Source organism: Enhydra lutris, unplaced genomic scaffold (genome assembly GCF_002288905.1).
Source record: "Enhydra lutris kenyoni isolate GAN:26980312 unplaced genomic scaffold, ASM228890v2 scaffoldscaffold2, whole genome shotgun sequence".
Lineage (NCBI taxonomy): Eukaryota > Metazoa > Chordata > Mammalia > Carnivora > Mustelidae > Enhydra > Enhydra lutris.
The window spans coordinates 45,412,150-45,426,985 of record NW_019154086.1 but is presented as its reverse complement, the minus strand read 5'-3'; the positions used below and the strand labels follow the sequence as shown (position 1 = coordinate 45,426,985).

The 14,836-nt window shown below is 40.2% G+C and overlaps 1 protein-coding gene across 1 annotated transcript in view; it reads right to left on the bottom strand.

The window, feature by feature from the left end:
• Positions 1-14,836, bottom strand: part of LOC111150086 (procollagen C-endopeptidase enhancer 2) — a 64,903-nt gene continuing 50,067 nt past the window's right edge. The window contains exons 6-9 of the mRNA XM_022507432.1: positions 9,015-9,169; positions 5,137-5,220; positions 2,949-3,116; positions 1-487 (exon numbers count right to left, since the gene is read on the bottom strand). Coding sequence (XP_022363140.1) covers positions 357-487; positions 2,949-3,116; positions 5,137-5,220; positions 9,015-9,169 — 538 coding nt within the window. The 3' untranslated portion in view covers positions 1-356. The remainder of the gene's footprint in view (positions 488-2,948; positions 3,117-5,136; positions 5,221-9,014; positions 9,170-14,836) is intronic.

Here is a 14,836-nt window from a genome sequence, read left to right as displayed (position 1 = left end):
AATATCACTATAAATATTGCACTTATAAAATCTCTTTTTTACATCTTCACACCACTCATTTCTAAAATACCCTTTTACAGAGACGTATAAATAAACTGCTTCCACACTGTCAGTGCTTGATACATTCAGTTTCCTATCGCCGCACCAAGTCTGCAAGTTTTCAATCACGTATCTGCTCCTCTCGGCGCAGGCAAAGAACTCCCACCAGTGATACCGGAGGTCTCATACCTACATCATGTGAAGAGTAAATCTTTCTGAATGCTCAATATTTAATATGACTTTTTTTTCCTACAGAGAAAAATATAGATCTTTCAAAGGCAATGACAGAATGCAGCTTAAATCGACACAGTTCATTATTAACATTGCTTGTTTTTCAAGGCATCCAGGAGCTTCTGATTCTTGGTCTTGAACATCATGATAAAGCTGTTTGGCATGATTTTGCCTCGCCCATCTTCACCCACTTGGCCCATAATAATGTAATTTAGACCTAAAAAAAAAGAGAACATAAATTAATTTTTTTCTCCATGTGTATTTTTTTTATTATTATTTTTAAAGATTTTATTAGAGGGGTGCCTGGGTGGCTCAGTCGTTAAGCATCTGCCTTCGGCTCAGGTCATGATCCCAGAGCCCTGCATCGGCTGTCTGCTCAGCGGGAAGCCTGCTTCTTCCTCTCCCACTCATCCTGCTTGTGTTCTCTTTCTTGCTATTTCTATGTCAAATAAATAAAATCTCTAGAAAAAAAAAAAAGATTTTATTAGAGTGAGGAAGCACATGCAAGTGCAGGAGGAGGGGGAGAGGGAAAGGGAGAGGGAGAAAAAGACTCCCTGCTGAGCAGGGAGCCCCAACCTGGGTGTGGGGGGGGGGGGCTTGATCCCAGTACCCTGGGATCGTGCCCTGAGCCGCAGGCAGATGCTTAACTGACTGAGTCACCCAGGTGCCCTCTATGTGTATTGTTTTGATAAAATTTAGACTATAACCTACCTCTAGATAAATGATCTGTAAATGGTAAAATTACACGTTTAGTCTATTCAGGATAAAATCAGGTTTAAGCCTCTCATCAGAAAAAAATCTAAATTCAACTAAGTTACATGTTCCAGCTCTACCAACACTGGGAAGATGGGTGGAATGGTGAGATCCTGTCGTGTCCTGCTCTGTGGTGCTGTGGGTCTGGGGCATTTACTGAGTGTCTGCTGTGCACGACCCCTGTGTTTGTGTAAAGATTGTCCTTCCTTGAGGGGCCGCAGTGCTCCCCGACACGTCATCCTCAGACGGCCTCTCATCCTCTCAGAACACTTCTGGATTCCCAGGCCTTTGGCAACTAATGGGCCGTTGTCTTCTGCTCCTGTGGTCGACTTGAACTCTTCTCAACACCTTGAGCATTTATACTACTTTAGTTCCTTGAGGACATGGTTGTATCATCTATTTCTTTGCATTCTCACAGTTTCTTGCAACAAATAGTTACGAAAAAGTACTTCTATCAGATGGACACTTTTTTGTATCACAATGTGTCTGGCTAAGTTAGGCCTAGACTGGGGCTCAAGCTGAGGTATGTCGGGTTCAACTCTGAAGACCTACCCTGTCTGAGAAAAATGTCATAAAGCAAGCGTGTATTACAGTCTCCTTCACTCTCCCTTTCTCCTGTGTGTCATAAGAGAAACATGTATATCCTTTTTCTCTGTCATAATCCTTCCTCCGTGGGCTAACATTGTCCTGTAGTGATCTTGAGCTGTGCAAGCATGGAAGGCTGTGCAGGAGGGCCCCTCCTCAAGGCTGGACTGCTGGCATTGTGAGGAGACCCTCCAGTAAGTATCTCTATGTATGTTACTTGCTTCTCCTGTAAGAGAAGTGTTATCTCTTACAGAGCCTTTCCCTCTGAAGAATCAACATACCGCTGCTAGCTAGCCTCCAGACTTTTCTGAACAATCTGACTGCATAGTAAAGCTTTCTGGAAGTGGATGTTCTCTTGCGCGCTCTCTCTCTCTCTCTGTGTGTGTGTGTGTGTGTGTGTGTGTGTGTGTGTGTGTGTTGTGGTTTGGTTATTGTAACAAGACTGAGGAAAGGAATGAGCTGAGATTGGATAGAGAAATTATGGTATATCACACAATGGAATACCAGGCATTATTACCATCCCAGAGAGAGATCTATCTATAGGTGCTATTTGTGGAAAGATGTCCGCACACATCATGTGGGGGAAGCTGCAGTAGAATATTATAGCACAATCTCATTTGTCTAAGTGTGTATGTGGGTGCTTTCTGTAGATAGAACTTTCTAGAAGGAACTTTCACAGTACCTCTGGGGAAAGGGAAAAGGCTTCACTTTTTATTTTATATCCCTACTTACTTAAACTTTTTAAAAACCATAGAACATACACTACTTTTATAAGTTAAAGAACTTGTTAAAAAAAATCTTGTGCCTCGGGCTCTGGACTTTTTCCTTTTTTAAACTTTCCTTTTTCCATAATTTCTCCTAATTTGATTTCCATGTGTGGATTTAATGATTCTGTGTCCGAAAATGATTCCCAAATCTTTAATTCTAGCCCATATATACCTCTGTCTTCTGAATATCAGCTCCGAATTTCCTGCTCCTTGCTGGATATTTTCGTCTAAAACTGTATTGGAACTTGAAGTGCAAAAACAAACTCTCTTTCCCCCGAACTGCTCCTTCTGTGTTTGTTCCTTGTTGATCCAGCTTCAAATGCTTCTTGGACTCTTTTATCACTTCCACTATCTCATCTTCTGCCACAAGTTACAAGAACTGGGACCAGAGCCCTATTCTGCCTGACTCCAAAGCCTGCCTTCTACACCAGAAGTGGCCAACAGATGAAGCTTGATTTTAGTTCCCTTGCCCAGCCATGGCGTGGAAATATCCGTGACTTACTCAGACTTTCTCTTGTTCCCTTCTCTGTCCCTGAGCTCCCCTCCAAGAAAGACTAAAGTTTTCCTCCTTACCTCTCCTGAGGAGAGGGCACTGCTTGCAGACCACAGTGATCTTGGCACTCATGTTCTTGCCAGCCTGCTGAATTGCCAGATTTCCCTCCTTATAGATGTTGATGATCGAGACAGTGGCATGCAAGCTTCCACCTCGGGTGACAGTTGTGATCATGGTGCCAGCCAATACTGCCAAAGAAAACATTTGGAAATAATATGACTGTGGAGGTAAATGTAGGCAGAACTGAAAATTGTTGTACATTCTTCTAAGTTTCTGATAGGAAATGTTTTAATGTTCAAGAGAAGGCCCTAATAGAACTATCGGATTTGAGTCTGTGCATTTGTCCCCAAAATTCAGGTTGGGAAAAAAGAGGCCATGAAGCCATAATGTTACCCAGGTCACCTATGACAGAAACTGAAATGTCTCTTGCCCTGCAAGCTACTGCTGAGATGGGGACTCCTGATGATGTTTTATCCAACATGGGGACCATTTACCAGGTAAGGCAGAGGCTTATGAGCCTCTACCTCTTAATTCTCAATAAGATCTTGAGTCTTTAGACCCAATACTATACTGAGGTTGCATGGCAGGGGTTCAAGCCATTAAGACATGAGCCTTCCTGTTGGTATGGTTGAGTGCCTACCTCTCTGTGTCTTTCCCCCTTTCTCTTTAGCTGTCCTCTCTCCTTCAACTTCGGTTCATCCCATGGGTCCCCATCTCTAATTATCGGTAAATACCTGTGTTTTTCTGGGTCTTTCTTATCTACCTTGTATATCTCATTTAATAAAGTATAGAACTGAGTAAAACAATATTTTCTTGCTTAAAAAAAAAAAAACACAACAACCAAAAAACCCTAGCAAAACTCAGTTGCTTTTCATTATGTAATTTCTCTTTCTTCCATTGTAATGTAAGAGGAAAGAGTCTCACTTTGGAGCCACAAGGAAAGATGCTATGTTTCTCAAAGGCATGCTTTTGGCATTTTGTGGGTGACCATTCTATGTGGTGCAGGACTTGGGTTGGGAGACTGTTTTAAGAGCCCTGTCCCTGTTACCAGTGCAGGCGGAGAACCAGTGGGCCGCTGGGGATAGTATTTGGTCATTTTGCCAAGTAAGAGAGTTAACAGTGGAATAAATCAAGTTTTGGACTTGGCTGACACGACCCTTGAGGTTAAGGTGAGAAGTCACTTCTTAGGTAGTAGGCAAAATTCATAAAATCAGAATGTTTATCATGCCCTACTTTGATTCCTGGTGATGTGTGCACTGCAAAATGTTAGTCGATAGCCAAGGGAACTCGGGGGGCTCCAAAGGACATGGAGGGGATTGCCTCAAGCACCTCCCACAGAAGACTAACCTGGATGTGATAGCAATTTGTTTTCATTTTTATGCCTGTTATTTGAATTTCAGCACGGAAACTCCAGTAAGATTTAGGGCCCAGTGGGTTCTTCAGTGCCTTCACGCCTTTGCTACAACATAGTCGTCTGCACTTCAGATAGCCTTTTCCGGGAGACTGTTCATTCTGGGTAACATACTTAGGTTTTAGCAACTTTCTTTTCCTGACAAGAATTTTCTTCAACATCCCTTTTTAAAAAAAACCCACATAATTAAATTTGGTATCTCTTGCTTTTCAGTGATTTTTTTACAGGAAGTGCCATTTTTTTTAAACTGGAGAGAGCTCTTAGAAATTCTAAGTCATTAGGTAGTATCTCCTTAGGTTCCAATTTACAAGTCATTTCCAAAGAGATTTCAGGTTCCCAAGTTTTAATTTAGTACTTTGGAAGGACATGACAGAAGAAATACTTGAATTTCTTCTGAGAAAGGCCAGCTTGGATATGTTTCTAATTTACTTAGGTGGAATTACAGATGTGTGAAAAAGTGCTCAGGACATGAAAAGTATGTGAGAAAAATTGTGCAGAGTTTTTCAGGATCACCGAGCCACCGAGAACACACAGGGTAGTGGTATCATACTCCAGAGTCAAATTATTAAGTTTATGTGGGAAAAGCACATTTTCTGCATACATATTATTCTCAGTTGTGAAATCCAACACTTTGAACAGCACTAGTCAACATACCTCAGGGTATAGGAAAATATTTTCTTGGGTAAATGAAGAGTGTAACTGACACTTCACCATCACATTCATGGCAGTTCCTTTGAGATTAAGCATGCAGTCTCAACTTTCTGATTAAAGAGAAAAGCCTGGGTTTTATTTCTTACCAAAGTTACTTGAACAATAATTGCTCTCCAGAGTCCCCGTCCGTCTACACTTTTGTTGACACAGGGCCACGGTGGGTTTTAAACCTAAACTCAAAGCAGACAGACATAAGATTCAGGAAAATGAATTCAAGTATAATTGGTATTTAGACCTGAATCCATCTACTTAAAATTCCTATTTCCCTGAGCCACCAAGCTGTCATTGCAATGAAATAATTAGAAAACATTCAAAAGAAATTCTTTATGCTACTAACTACTGCTCTAATTTCCTCAGGGTAACTCAATGCTCTCTGCTGAATTTTAAACCTGAGATCAAAGATAACCCAAATTTAGCCCTATTCTCTTCTTCCTTTATATATAACGAACACTAACCAAAAATAGATGCAGTCTCCATGCGCCCAGCTTAGAAAAACCCAGTACATCAAATATGAACTCAGAAAATACATGTTAATTCTTCACTTTAGAAAAGGAATTGAGTGGTGTTCCCCTTGAGGATGGAGGGAGCCTTCTTGGTGCATTTAAAAATACCCAACTGTCCAAATGTGAGTAGTATGACTCTGTAGAAATACTGCTCATGTGTAAAGCGTGTTATGCCTGTAATGAGATGTAACTGGTCACTAAACATTTATTTTGAGCCCGTCATTGCCTATAAAGATCTTAAGAACTGGGAAGTTGAGTAATTTAAAAATAAAATGAAATAGATAAACACAGTAGTTCTCCAGCAAAAGAGATTTTGTTCTCGGGTGACATTTTGCCATGTCCGGAAATAGTTTTGGCTGTCACAACAGGGTCGTTACTGGCCTCTAGTGGGTAGATACCAAGGATTGCTGCTGAAGGTCCCCAACAGCAAAGCATCATCTGGCCTAAAATGTAAACACTGCCAAGGTTGAGAAACTGTGAGTTAACAAAATCAAAGTAGTTAATTCCCATTATCATCAACAAAAAAAGTTTCCAAAATATTTGCTAGTTATTCACTTACATGTGGCAAAATGCGAGGAAGAACTAAACAAAACAACCGTAACAGAATTGTTCTTGTTGGGCAAGAATTTGCAGTTGTAACATTGCCCTTCTAATAGGTCCTGTGAACTCTTCTGTGAATTTATTATTTATTTAGTTTTAATTTGTACCTATACGTAACTCCAAAAAAGGACCTCAGGTGAATCACATTATTAAAATATGTACAATTTAATGTTAAAGTACATATAATAGGATCTGTGTGTGTATAAATTTTTTAAGACAAAGAGCTCAGACAACATTTAGAGGGAACATAGTTCTAAAAGTTGGACACCTAAATTTACCTTATTAACTGCGTCAAAAAGTAGTGGCATTAGTGGTTCTGTCTGATGAAAGAGCATCCTTTCTGTGGGCACTGGAAACTGCTCCTCTCAGCTTGGGAACATCAGTCTGCAAAATGGGTGCATGTCCCACCCTGCTCCTCCCCTCCCTTCAGTAGATCCCTGTGCTCTTGGTTTTAAATCAATGTTAGAGCACCCTGACCCTGTAACCTCACTGTCTACTCTCTCCCTGCACTCCCATGTGGTGCCATGTGGTCCCCAGCCTTCTTCTCCAGGTGCACCTGCAACCATCTCACTGCACCCCCCCTCCACGGTCCTCTCGGTGCTGTGGCTCCATCGCTCCCAGACGTTCCCTCTGCTCTGTGTCTGTCACTCAGTGCCAGGCTCACATGTCTTCCTGCTAGAGCTTCATCACCAAGCTCTCAAGCTTAGACATCCAAGCTGCCTCTCCTTCAAGCCCTTCTCTTTTCAGTCTCCTTTGCCATTATAGCTTCCTTTTTAAAAAGCTGGAACTTCTAGAGATTGAATTCCAGCCCTTTCTCCACCTTTCTCTCCTAACCTCTCCTTGGATGACCTCCTTCTGGACCAACCATGTATATACTGATGATCTGCAAATGTAAATCTCTTGCAGAAATCTCTTCTGGAGGAGATCATGGATCAAACTGGACTTGACTAGTCCACTTGAGTGTCATACACTCAGGCCCAACAAGCCACAGCTTAACTAATGACTAGAGACTTAAACCCAGTTCTCTGCTTCAGTGATGGTCTCATTATCCTTGGAACAGAGCAAGCCAGAGACTTGGGAAGGATTCTTGACACCCCCCTCATCTCCCTAATCCAATGAATCATCAATGAAAGACATGTCAGTATCTCCCAAGGCCCCTGCCTTGTACAACAGCCAGCATTTCTTGACTCTGTCTGTATTTCAGCACAGTTTCCCTGGATAACCACAAGAACCTGTGGCCTCTTGACCCTCCCATCCATTCACCTCACAGTGACCAGACTGACATTCACAAAGTGAGAATCTAATCCTGAACTTTGCCTAAATCCATCAACAGTTTCCCCCCAAATTAGGAAAAAATCCCAATACTCTAAAAAATCCCCACACTTAGGACAGAATCCTAACACTCTAAAATACTTAGAAGCATAAGGAGAGAGGTGGTAGGACCTAGAGAGAGAAGCTAAGCACAACGTGTGAAGGGTCTTATAAATGGCATGAAGAAACTTGATCCCTGTACTGCCCATTCTGATAGCCACTCGCCACATGAAGCTTCTTACATTAATTAAATTAAAATTCAGTTCCTCTGCATCACTAGCCACATTTCAAGTGTCCAACAGTGGCTATGGTATTGGATAGCACAGGTGTAGACAATGAATTCCAGTGGGAGACATGATCTGCTTTGTGTGGAGGGGGACATGCAGTGGGGAGGTAGGCGAGAGGAGCTCAAGGATGATCTAAGAGTGTGGCTACTAATGCTGTGGGCATGCTTGGGGAAGCCGTGGAGAAGCTGATTTAAAGCAGAAAATAGTGTGATCAAAATAAGTTGAGTTTGGTGTGTTTTAATTTAATTTAATTTAAATGTGTTTTAATTTAATTTAATTTAAATGTTTAGCAGTCACAAAACCCTAGGAGATAATCCTAAATTGATGTTTGCAATTTCAGAGAGGTTTAGGACTGAAGATAAAAATCTAGGGAACCATTTAATTCACTGAAAGGAATAAGGACATCAGGGTCCCCTGAGACGAGCTGGAGAAATAAGAAATAGGGCTTCAGTGTAAGGCAGTACATCTCTAGGCCACAAGGTGGCACACTTGTGGAGTGTCAGAAGAAAGAGCCCTTTGTAGAAGCGCCTGTACTCAGGTCAGGCTGACTTCGGGTGCAAGCAGAAAATGGTGGGCAATAAAGCTGGGCTCATTTTCAACCTGTCTTGTATCCTAACTTTAGATCTTTCATTCCCACTTTTTTCTTTCTCCAGATTTAGATTTTGAGATCTGATGCCTGAAATCTCACTGCGTGGAGCTAACAGGCTGTAGGGACTCAACATGGGGGCTCCACTCTTGCCGCTCCGTTTCTTAGATCATGCTCCAGTTTCCCAACTGGCTACTATAACCCATTGAGTACTTCTGTTTGATTAACCCCAATTTGAAAGAAAAAAATGTATTTTGCACAACACATTTCAGAGGGAAGCAAAATAAAACAAAAACCCAAAAAACTGGCAGATGGAAAATAGACAGGTATCAAGACCCTAGAACTTTAATCTAAAATACTACAATTCTTTGTAATAAAGTCATAATTTTGTAAGTACCAGAAAAGAAAAACTGGGCTTATAATGATCTATGCCTATGTCAGGTTCCTAATATTTTTTAAGTGGTCATAATTTTCTTAGATGACATTTGAAAATTATTAGCTTCTAAACACTTATACCTTATACTTTTCTTTCATTAATGGAGTCATATTATTCCCTTAGATAAGTTTTCATCTTATTTAATTTAGTTTCAAGTATCTTTAATTTTTTTTTCTATTTCAAAAGAATTTTTCTTATACTCCTGAAGTGTGTGTGCAAACATCAAAACAGAAAAACTCACCTGTAGTTACAGGGAACGTGGTGGTAACAGGTGATGCTGTAGTTGTAGGCAGTTTTTTTGGCCTGAATTTGTAGTGACCAATAAACCCATCTGCAGTTAAACTTAAGTCTGATAAAAACTGAATGAGAAGTTCATTTCTCTCAGATACAATTGGCCTAAAAGAAGAAAAACATTAAAAAAAATTTTTTTTAAAAAGTGGCACCTCTCTGAAATGTAGAATTCTGCTCTCCATTCATTTTTGACAATAGATTACGGTATATGTAAACTTAAAAGCTAAATACTTCAAAAGGCAAAAGTCTCAATCTGCTCAGTATTAATGCTACTTAGCTAACATTTCCTGAGTGTTTGTGCAGCTCAGCACTATGCTTTATGCAAACTCTCGAATTCCTCCTTCACGGCAACCCTATTGTTATCCCTTTCTTACCAAAAAGACAACTGAACTTCAGAGTTCAAGTGATTTGCCCGAGGCCCTATAGCTAGTGTATGTGGGGGAGGCAGGATTTGAACGTAGGACCAGGTAGACCTTGGGACCAATGTAAACATGGAAGCTGTGGCTGGTTCCTCATGAGCACCTTAGCTTTGGGCCTGACCTGGGAACCACACTGCTTCTTTTGACAAAGACTCTGGACCTAAGCTGGCCGGGCAGCTAGGGATGCTGGCCCGAGAGAGTCAGATGAAGAAATCTGATGAACAAATTCCCACGCCCCATAAAGATTCAGCCAGAGGGATCATCTCAGTGGGCTGGTCACTAGGGGATAAAAAAGTCGTGACTTTCATTTCATATTTAATGAGACCTCTGGTACATGCCCAAAATGGAAACATTTCTGTTTATAATCTCAGTGGCAGAATGCTGTGAAGGAGAAAGTGATTGCTTTGGTAGTTATGAACAACATCATGAAGAACTCTAATTTTAAAGCTATTTTGGGGGCTTGCTGATTAGCTGGCACTAAAGATTTACTGGTGATGATAACTGAGGCTCACAGCACTTGTAAGTCTTAGGGGATAACTATTACATAAAAGAGTTTCATTTGAACTTTTTCTATTATAATTTAAGCAATGGTTTAAAAATGCTATGTGGCTAATTCTATTTAAAGACTAGTTAATTGAAAAGTGGAAAAAAAAAAAAAACCACCAAAACCTGAACAGGCTATTTAACAGAGTTAATTGGCGGTTTGACTAAAGTTTTTTGAGGCATCTTCTCAGCCAAACTATTTTTCAGGCATTATGGGCAGCAAATAAGGAGGCACTTTATCCCCTCTCCCAGCTCCCTCCCCCACACACCTGACAGCTACTTTGAGTAGGAATGTTTGTGTGTATGTCGGTGAAGGAGGTAGATCTGTATATGACCAAACCAGCTAGAAAAATTGCAGGATCTTTTCTGCCTTGAAGGCTACTACCTCCTGAGCCAAGGGATGGGACAAACCTAAGAGTGAGCTTTGTGACCTATAGCTAGCATCCTTGTCACGAAAGTGATTGAGATCATTGAGAATTAAGCCTTTATCAGAAATATTCTGTCTTCATGACAAAGTACTCCACATCACTCAGCAGCGGGGAAATACAAATCAAAACCACAATGAGATACCACCTCACACCAGTCAGAATGGCTAAAATTAACAAGTCAGGAAATGACAGATGTTGGTGAGGTGGCAGGGAAAGGGGAACCCTCTTACATTATTGGTGGGAATGCAAGCTGGTGCAGCCACTGCAGAAAAGAGTATGGAGGTTCCTCAAAAAGTTGAAAATAGAGCTACCCTATGACCCAGCAATTGCACTACTGGATATTTACCCCAAAGATACAAATGGAGTGATCTGAAGGGGCACGTGCACCGGAATGTTTATAGTAGCAATGTCCACAATAGCCAAACTATGGAAAAAGCCCAGATGTCCATCAACAGATGAATGGATAAAGAAGATGTGGTGTATATATATACAATGGAATATTATGCAGCCATCAAAAGAAATGAAATATTGCCATTTGCAACGACATGGATGGAACTAGAGGGTATTATGCTTAGTGAAATAAGTCAATCGGAGAAAGACAACTATTATATGATCTCCCTGATATGAGGAAGTGGTGATGCAACGTGGGGGGCTTTGGGGGTCGGGAAGGAAAAAATGAAACAAGATGGGATAGGGAGGGAGACAAACTATAAGTGACTCTTAATCTCACAAAACAAACTGAGGGTTACCGGGGGGAGGGGGGTTGGGAGAGGGTGGTTGGGTTATGGACACTGGGGAAGGTACGTGCTATGGTGAGTGCTATGAAGTGTATAAACCTGGCGATTCACAGACCTGTACCCCTGGGACTAATAATACATTATATGTTAATAAAAAAATTAAAAAATTAAAAAAAAATAAATATTCTGTCTTGCTTTTGAAAACACATTCCATTAAATAAATACAAACAATGTGCATGAAACACAATTCCCAACTACGATAAAATACGTTAAACTTGTTTAAATGATAAAATTACAAAAAGCACTTATTATAAGCGGCAAAGGAAACCTCAAGACCTAATCAGGTCAGCCTTCTGGGCAAATGTTAAATTACAGTCATCAACGAATGCCTCTTCTATGAACTAATCTTGGGAGCGTTAAATTGGAAGTTGACTTTTCTCAAGGAAGAGTATTTTAGTAACAAAGACATATTTTTGTTACATTGCTACTGAGCTTTAGGCATGAATGTGACAGAATCACAGAGCCATAAATGTTCTGAGGGCCATGTGTTGCATCTGCAAATTAATGTTACAAATCACTAGAAAGGCAAGAGGAACTCGCACTTGGATTCATTCCATGCTGGCAGGTCCCGGGAAGGGATGGAGGAGGCTGTTTGGTTTTACAGAGCTAGCTGTGTTAGTGGTCGCTGCTTTGTCATCCCAGCCTTCCTCATCATCAGTCTCTGCGGCCAGTCAACTACCATGTCCTGCCAATCTTGCACCCTGAGCATTTCTTGATCCACCTCCTGTCCATCTCTACCATTCTTTCCTGCCTCCTCAACTTCACTGGGAACCCCTGCCACAGCCTTCTAACCAGACTCTCTTGCTCATCTTGTCAAGGATGGAGATTCTAAGGCAATGGTCCCATCATTTCCGGCCTAAATGCACCCAAAAGGTTCCTGTGTCTGCAGGATGTGGAACCCTGTTCAGTGTTCCTGCCTCTTCTCTCTCCTCCTAGGCCCCAGCGCAAGGTTTGGGTTCCAAAATAGCACATACCTCCCCTGTGTACCTCTATTAGCGGAGCTCCTTCTAACTTGGAATGACTCTGTCCTCCCTTCCACCTGTGACCAACACCTGCCCTTCAAGACTAAGCTTCAAGAGGCACAATCTCCTCCAAAAAACCTCTCCTGACCTCTTCACCACTTGTCCTGACTGGACTGAAGGACCCCTTGATCATCTAATGCCAATTCTATGGACTAATCTTGGGAAGGACTAATCTGACTCCTTGTCAGAAATCCTGGACCCGTGGGTCTTTGCCAAATATGTGACAGATACCAGTTTCTGTTTTGTACCTTCTCTTTTCCCTCTCTTGAAGGTGTATTTTGATGAGTAGAAATTATCATTTAAGTTTCCAATGCATCTGTAGTTGATTTTTGTGTGATACGATTCATTTTACCCATAAAAGTAAGACTTATCCCTGCCTCATTTTTCAGTGGGCCATTTTTTTACTAGTGGACATGTGGGTCTCTGTGATGTGCCTCATCTGCAGACACGTGTAGATACGTTTCTGGCCTCCCTTTGGTGTCTTCATTAGTCTGTTTGTCTATCTCTATTAAAACCACATTGTCTCAATTATGACAGCTTTCTGAAATGACTTCATCATGTAAGGCAAATCCTCCTGCCAGGTTCTCCTTCAGAACTGCCTTAGTGTCATCCCCTTCCCCCACCCCCTTGCAATTTCATGAACAGTTTAGAATCAGGCTGTCATGGTTAATGAAAAACGGATTTTGTTATTTTTAAATGACACTAATTCTTCCCATTCATGAGAAAGTATATAACTCCACTTATTGAGGTCTTTTAAAATACCTTTGAGTAAGGTCTTACAATTTTCTCCATTAAGGCCTTATATGGAAGTATTAGATTTATTTTTGAATATCTTTTTAGTCGCTATGAAAATAATCTTTCTAAAAATACCAACTTTTTTTTTTTTTTAAGTATTTAAGAAATGCAACCTTTTCTTTTAAGGCTCCAAGCTGGGCATGGAGCCTACTTGAACTCACAACCCTGAGATTAAGACATGAGCTGAGATCAAGATTGGATTCCCCAACTGACTGAGCCACCCAGGCACCCCCAAATTTTTTATTCAAGCTTTTTAAGAAAAGGTATTCTTGAATAATTAATGTTTCCAACCAAAAAAAAAAAAATTAAACCTGCAAGTCACACTTTAATCTAGTAATGTATTTTCTAAATTCAAACCAACCTCAAATTCCTGGTTAGAGAGCCTTTTTTATACATTGTTAGATTTGACTTCCTAATATTTTTTCTTTTAAGATTTGTTTTTCATCACATTCATAAGTAAGATCAATCTTTAATATTCTTTTGGGGGGGGGATTCTGTCCTTAACTTGTTTTGGTGTCTATTTATACTAGCTTTATAAAATCAGTTGTGGAGGGGCGCCTGGGTGGCTCAGTGGGTTAAACTTCTGCCTTCCGCTCAGGTCATGATCCCAGAGTCCTAGGATCATGCCCCACATCAGGTTTGCTCAGCAGGGAGCCTGCTTCCCACTCTCTCTCTGCCAGCCTCTCTGCCTACTTGTGATCTATCTCTCTGCCAAGTAAACAAATAAAATCTTAAAAAAAAAAAAAATCAATTGTGGAACAATCCCTGCTTTTCTCTGGAAGAATCTGTATAGTGTTGGTATCATTTGTTCCTCAAATGTTTGTTGGCACACATGGAGAAAAACAATCTGGGCCTGTTTCCTCCAGGTATCCTCCCCCCCAATTAGGAAGACTTTTAACAACCAATTAAGTTTCTTTAATGATTATTTGGCAATTCTGGGTTTTTCTTTTCCCTGTGTCCATTTTTGCTTAAAAAATATATATTTTCCCCAGTTGCTGAATGTAGTTGTTCTCTATCCATTAGATAACCTATTATTTTTCAAATCTTCTATATCCCATTTTTCCCTCTTTCTCCAACTGACAGTTAATCTCTCAACTATTTAAAGAGATGTGTTAAGAATCTCCTACTGTAATAGTAACTTTGTAGATCTATTAATTTTTGTTTACCTATTTTTTGCTTTATATATTTTTCTGTACATACAAGTTTACAGTTATTATACCTTCCTGATAAACTGTACCTTTTATCATTACATAGCAAATATTTTTAGTAATGCCTTCTGCCTAAAATCTACTTTTCCCTAATATCAATAAAACTATGCTCGTTTTCTTTCAACCAACATTTGGTTCCAATATCTTTTTCTATCCTTTTAGTCTCAAATGTCCTGTGTTCTTATTTTTGTTGGAGATGTGTCTTATAAACAGCATATATTGGGTATATTGGGTTTATTGTCCAGTCTAACATGCTTTGTCTTCTCACTAATGATTTGATTCATTTGCATTTATATTAATTACACATAGATCAAAATATAATTCTACCATCTTATTTTGTGCTTTTTTTTTTTTGTCTTGCCTTTTTTTTTTTTTTAAATGTTTCTCCTTTTCTCTTTTCTTGCCTTCCTTTGGAATGAACTTCTTTCTCATTTCATGTTTTCTCTCCCCTGTTTTGGAAGTTAAAGACTCTAATGGTTGCCCTAAACTTAACATCCACATTTACTTTAGCATCTTATACAGCTTAATAATATCTTCGCCCTGTTCCTAAACGACACAAG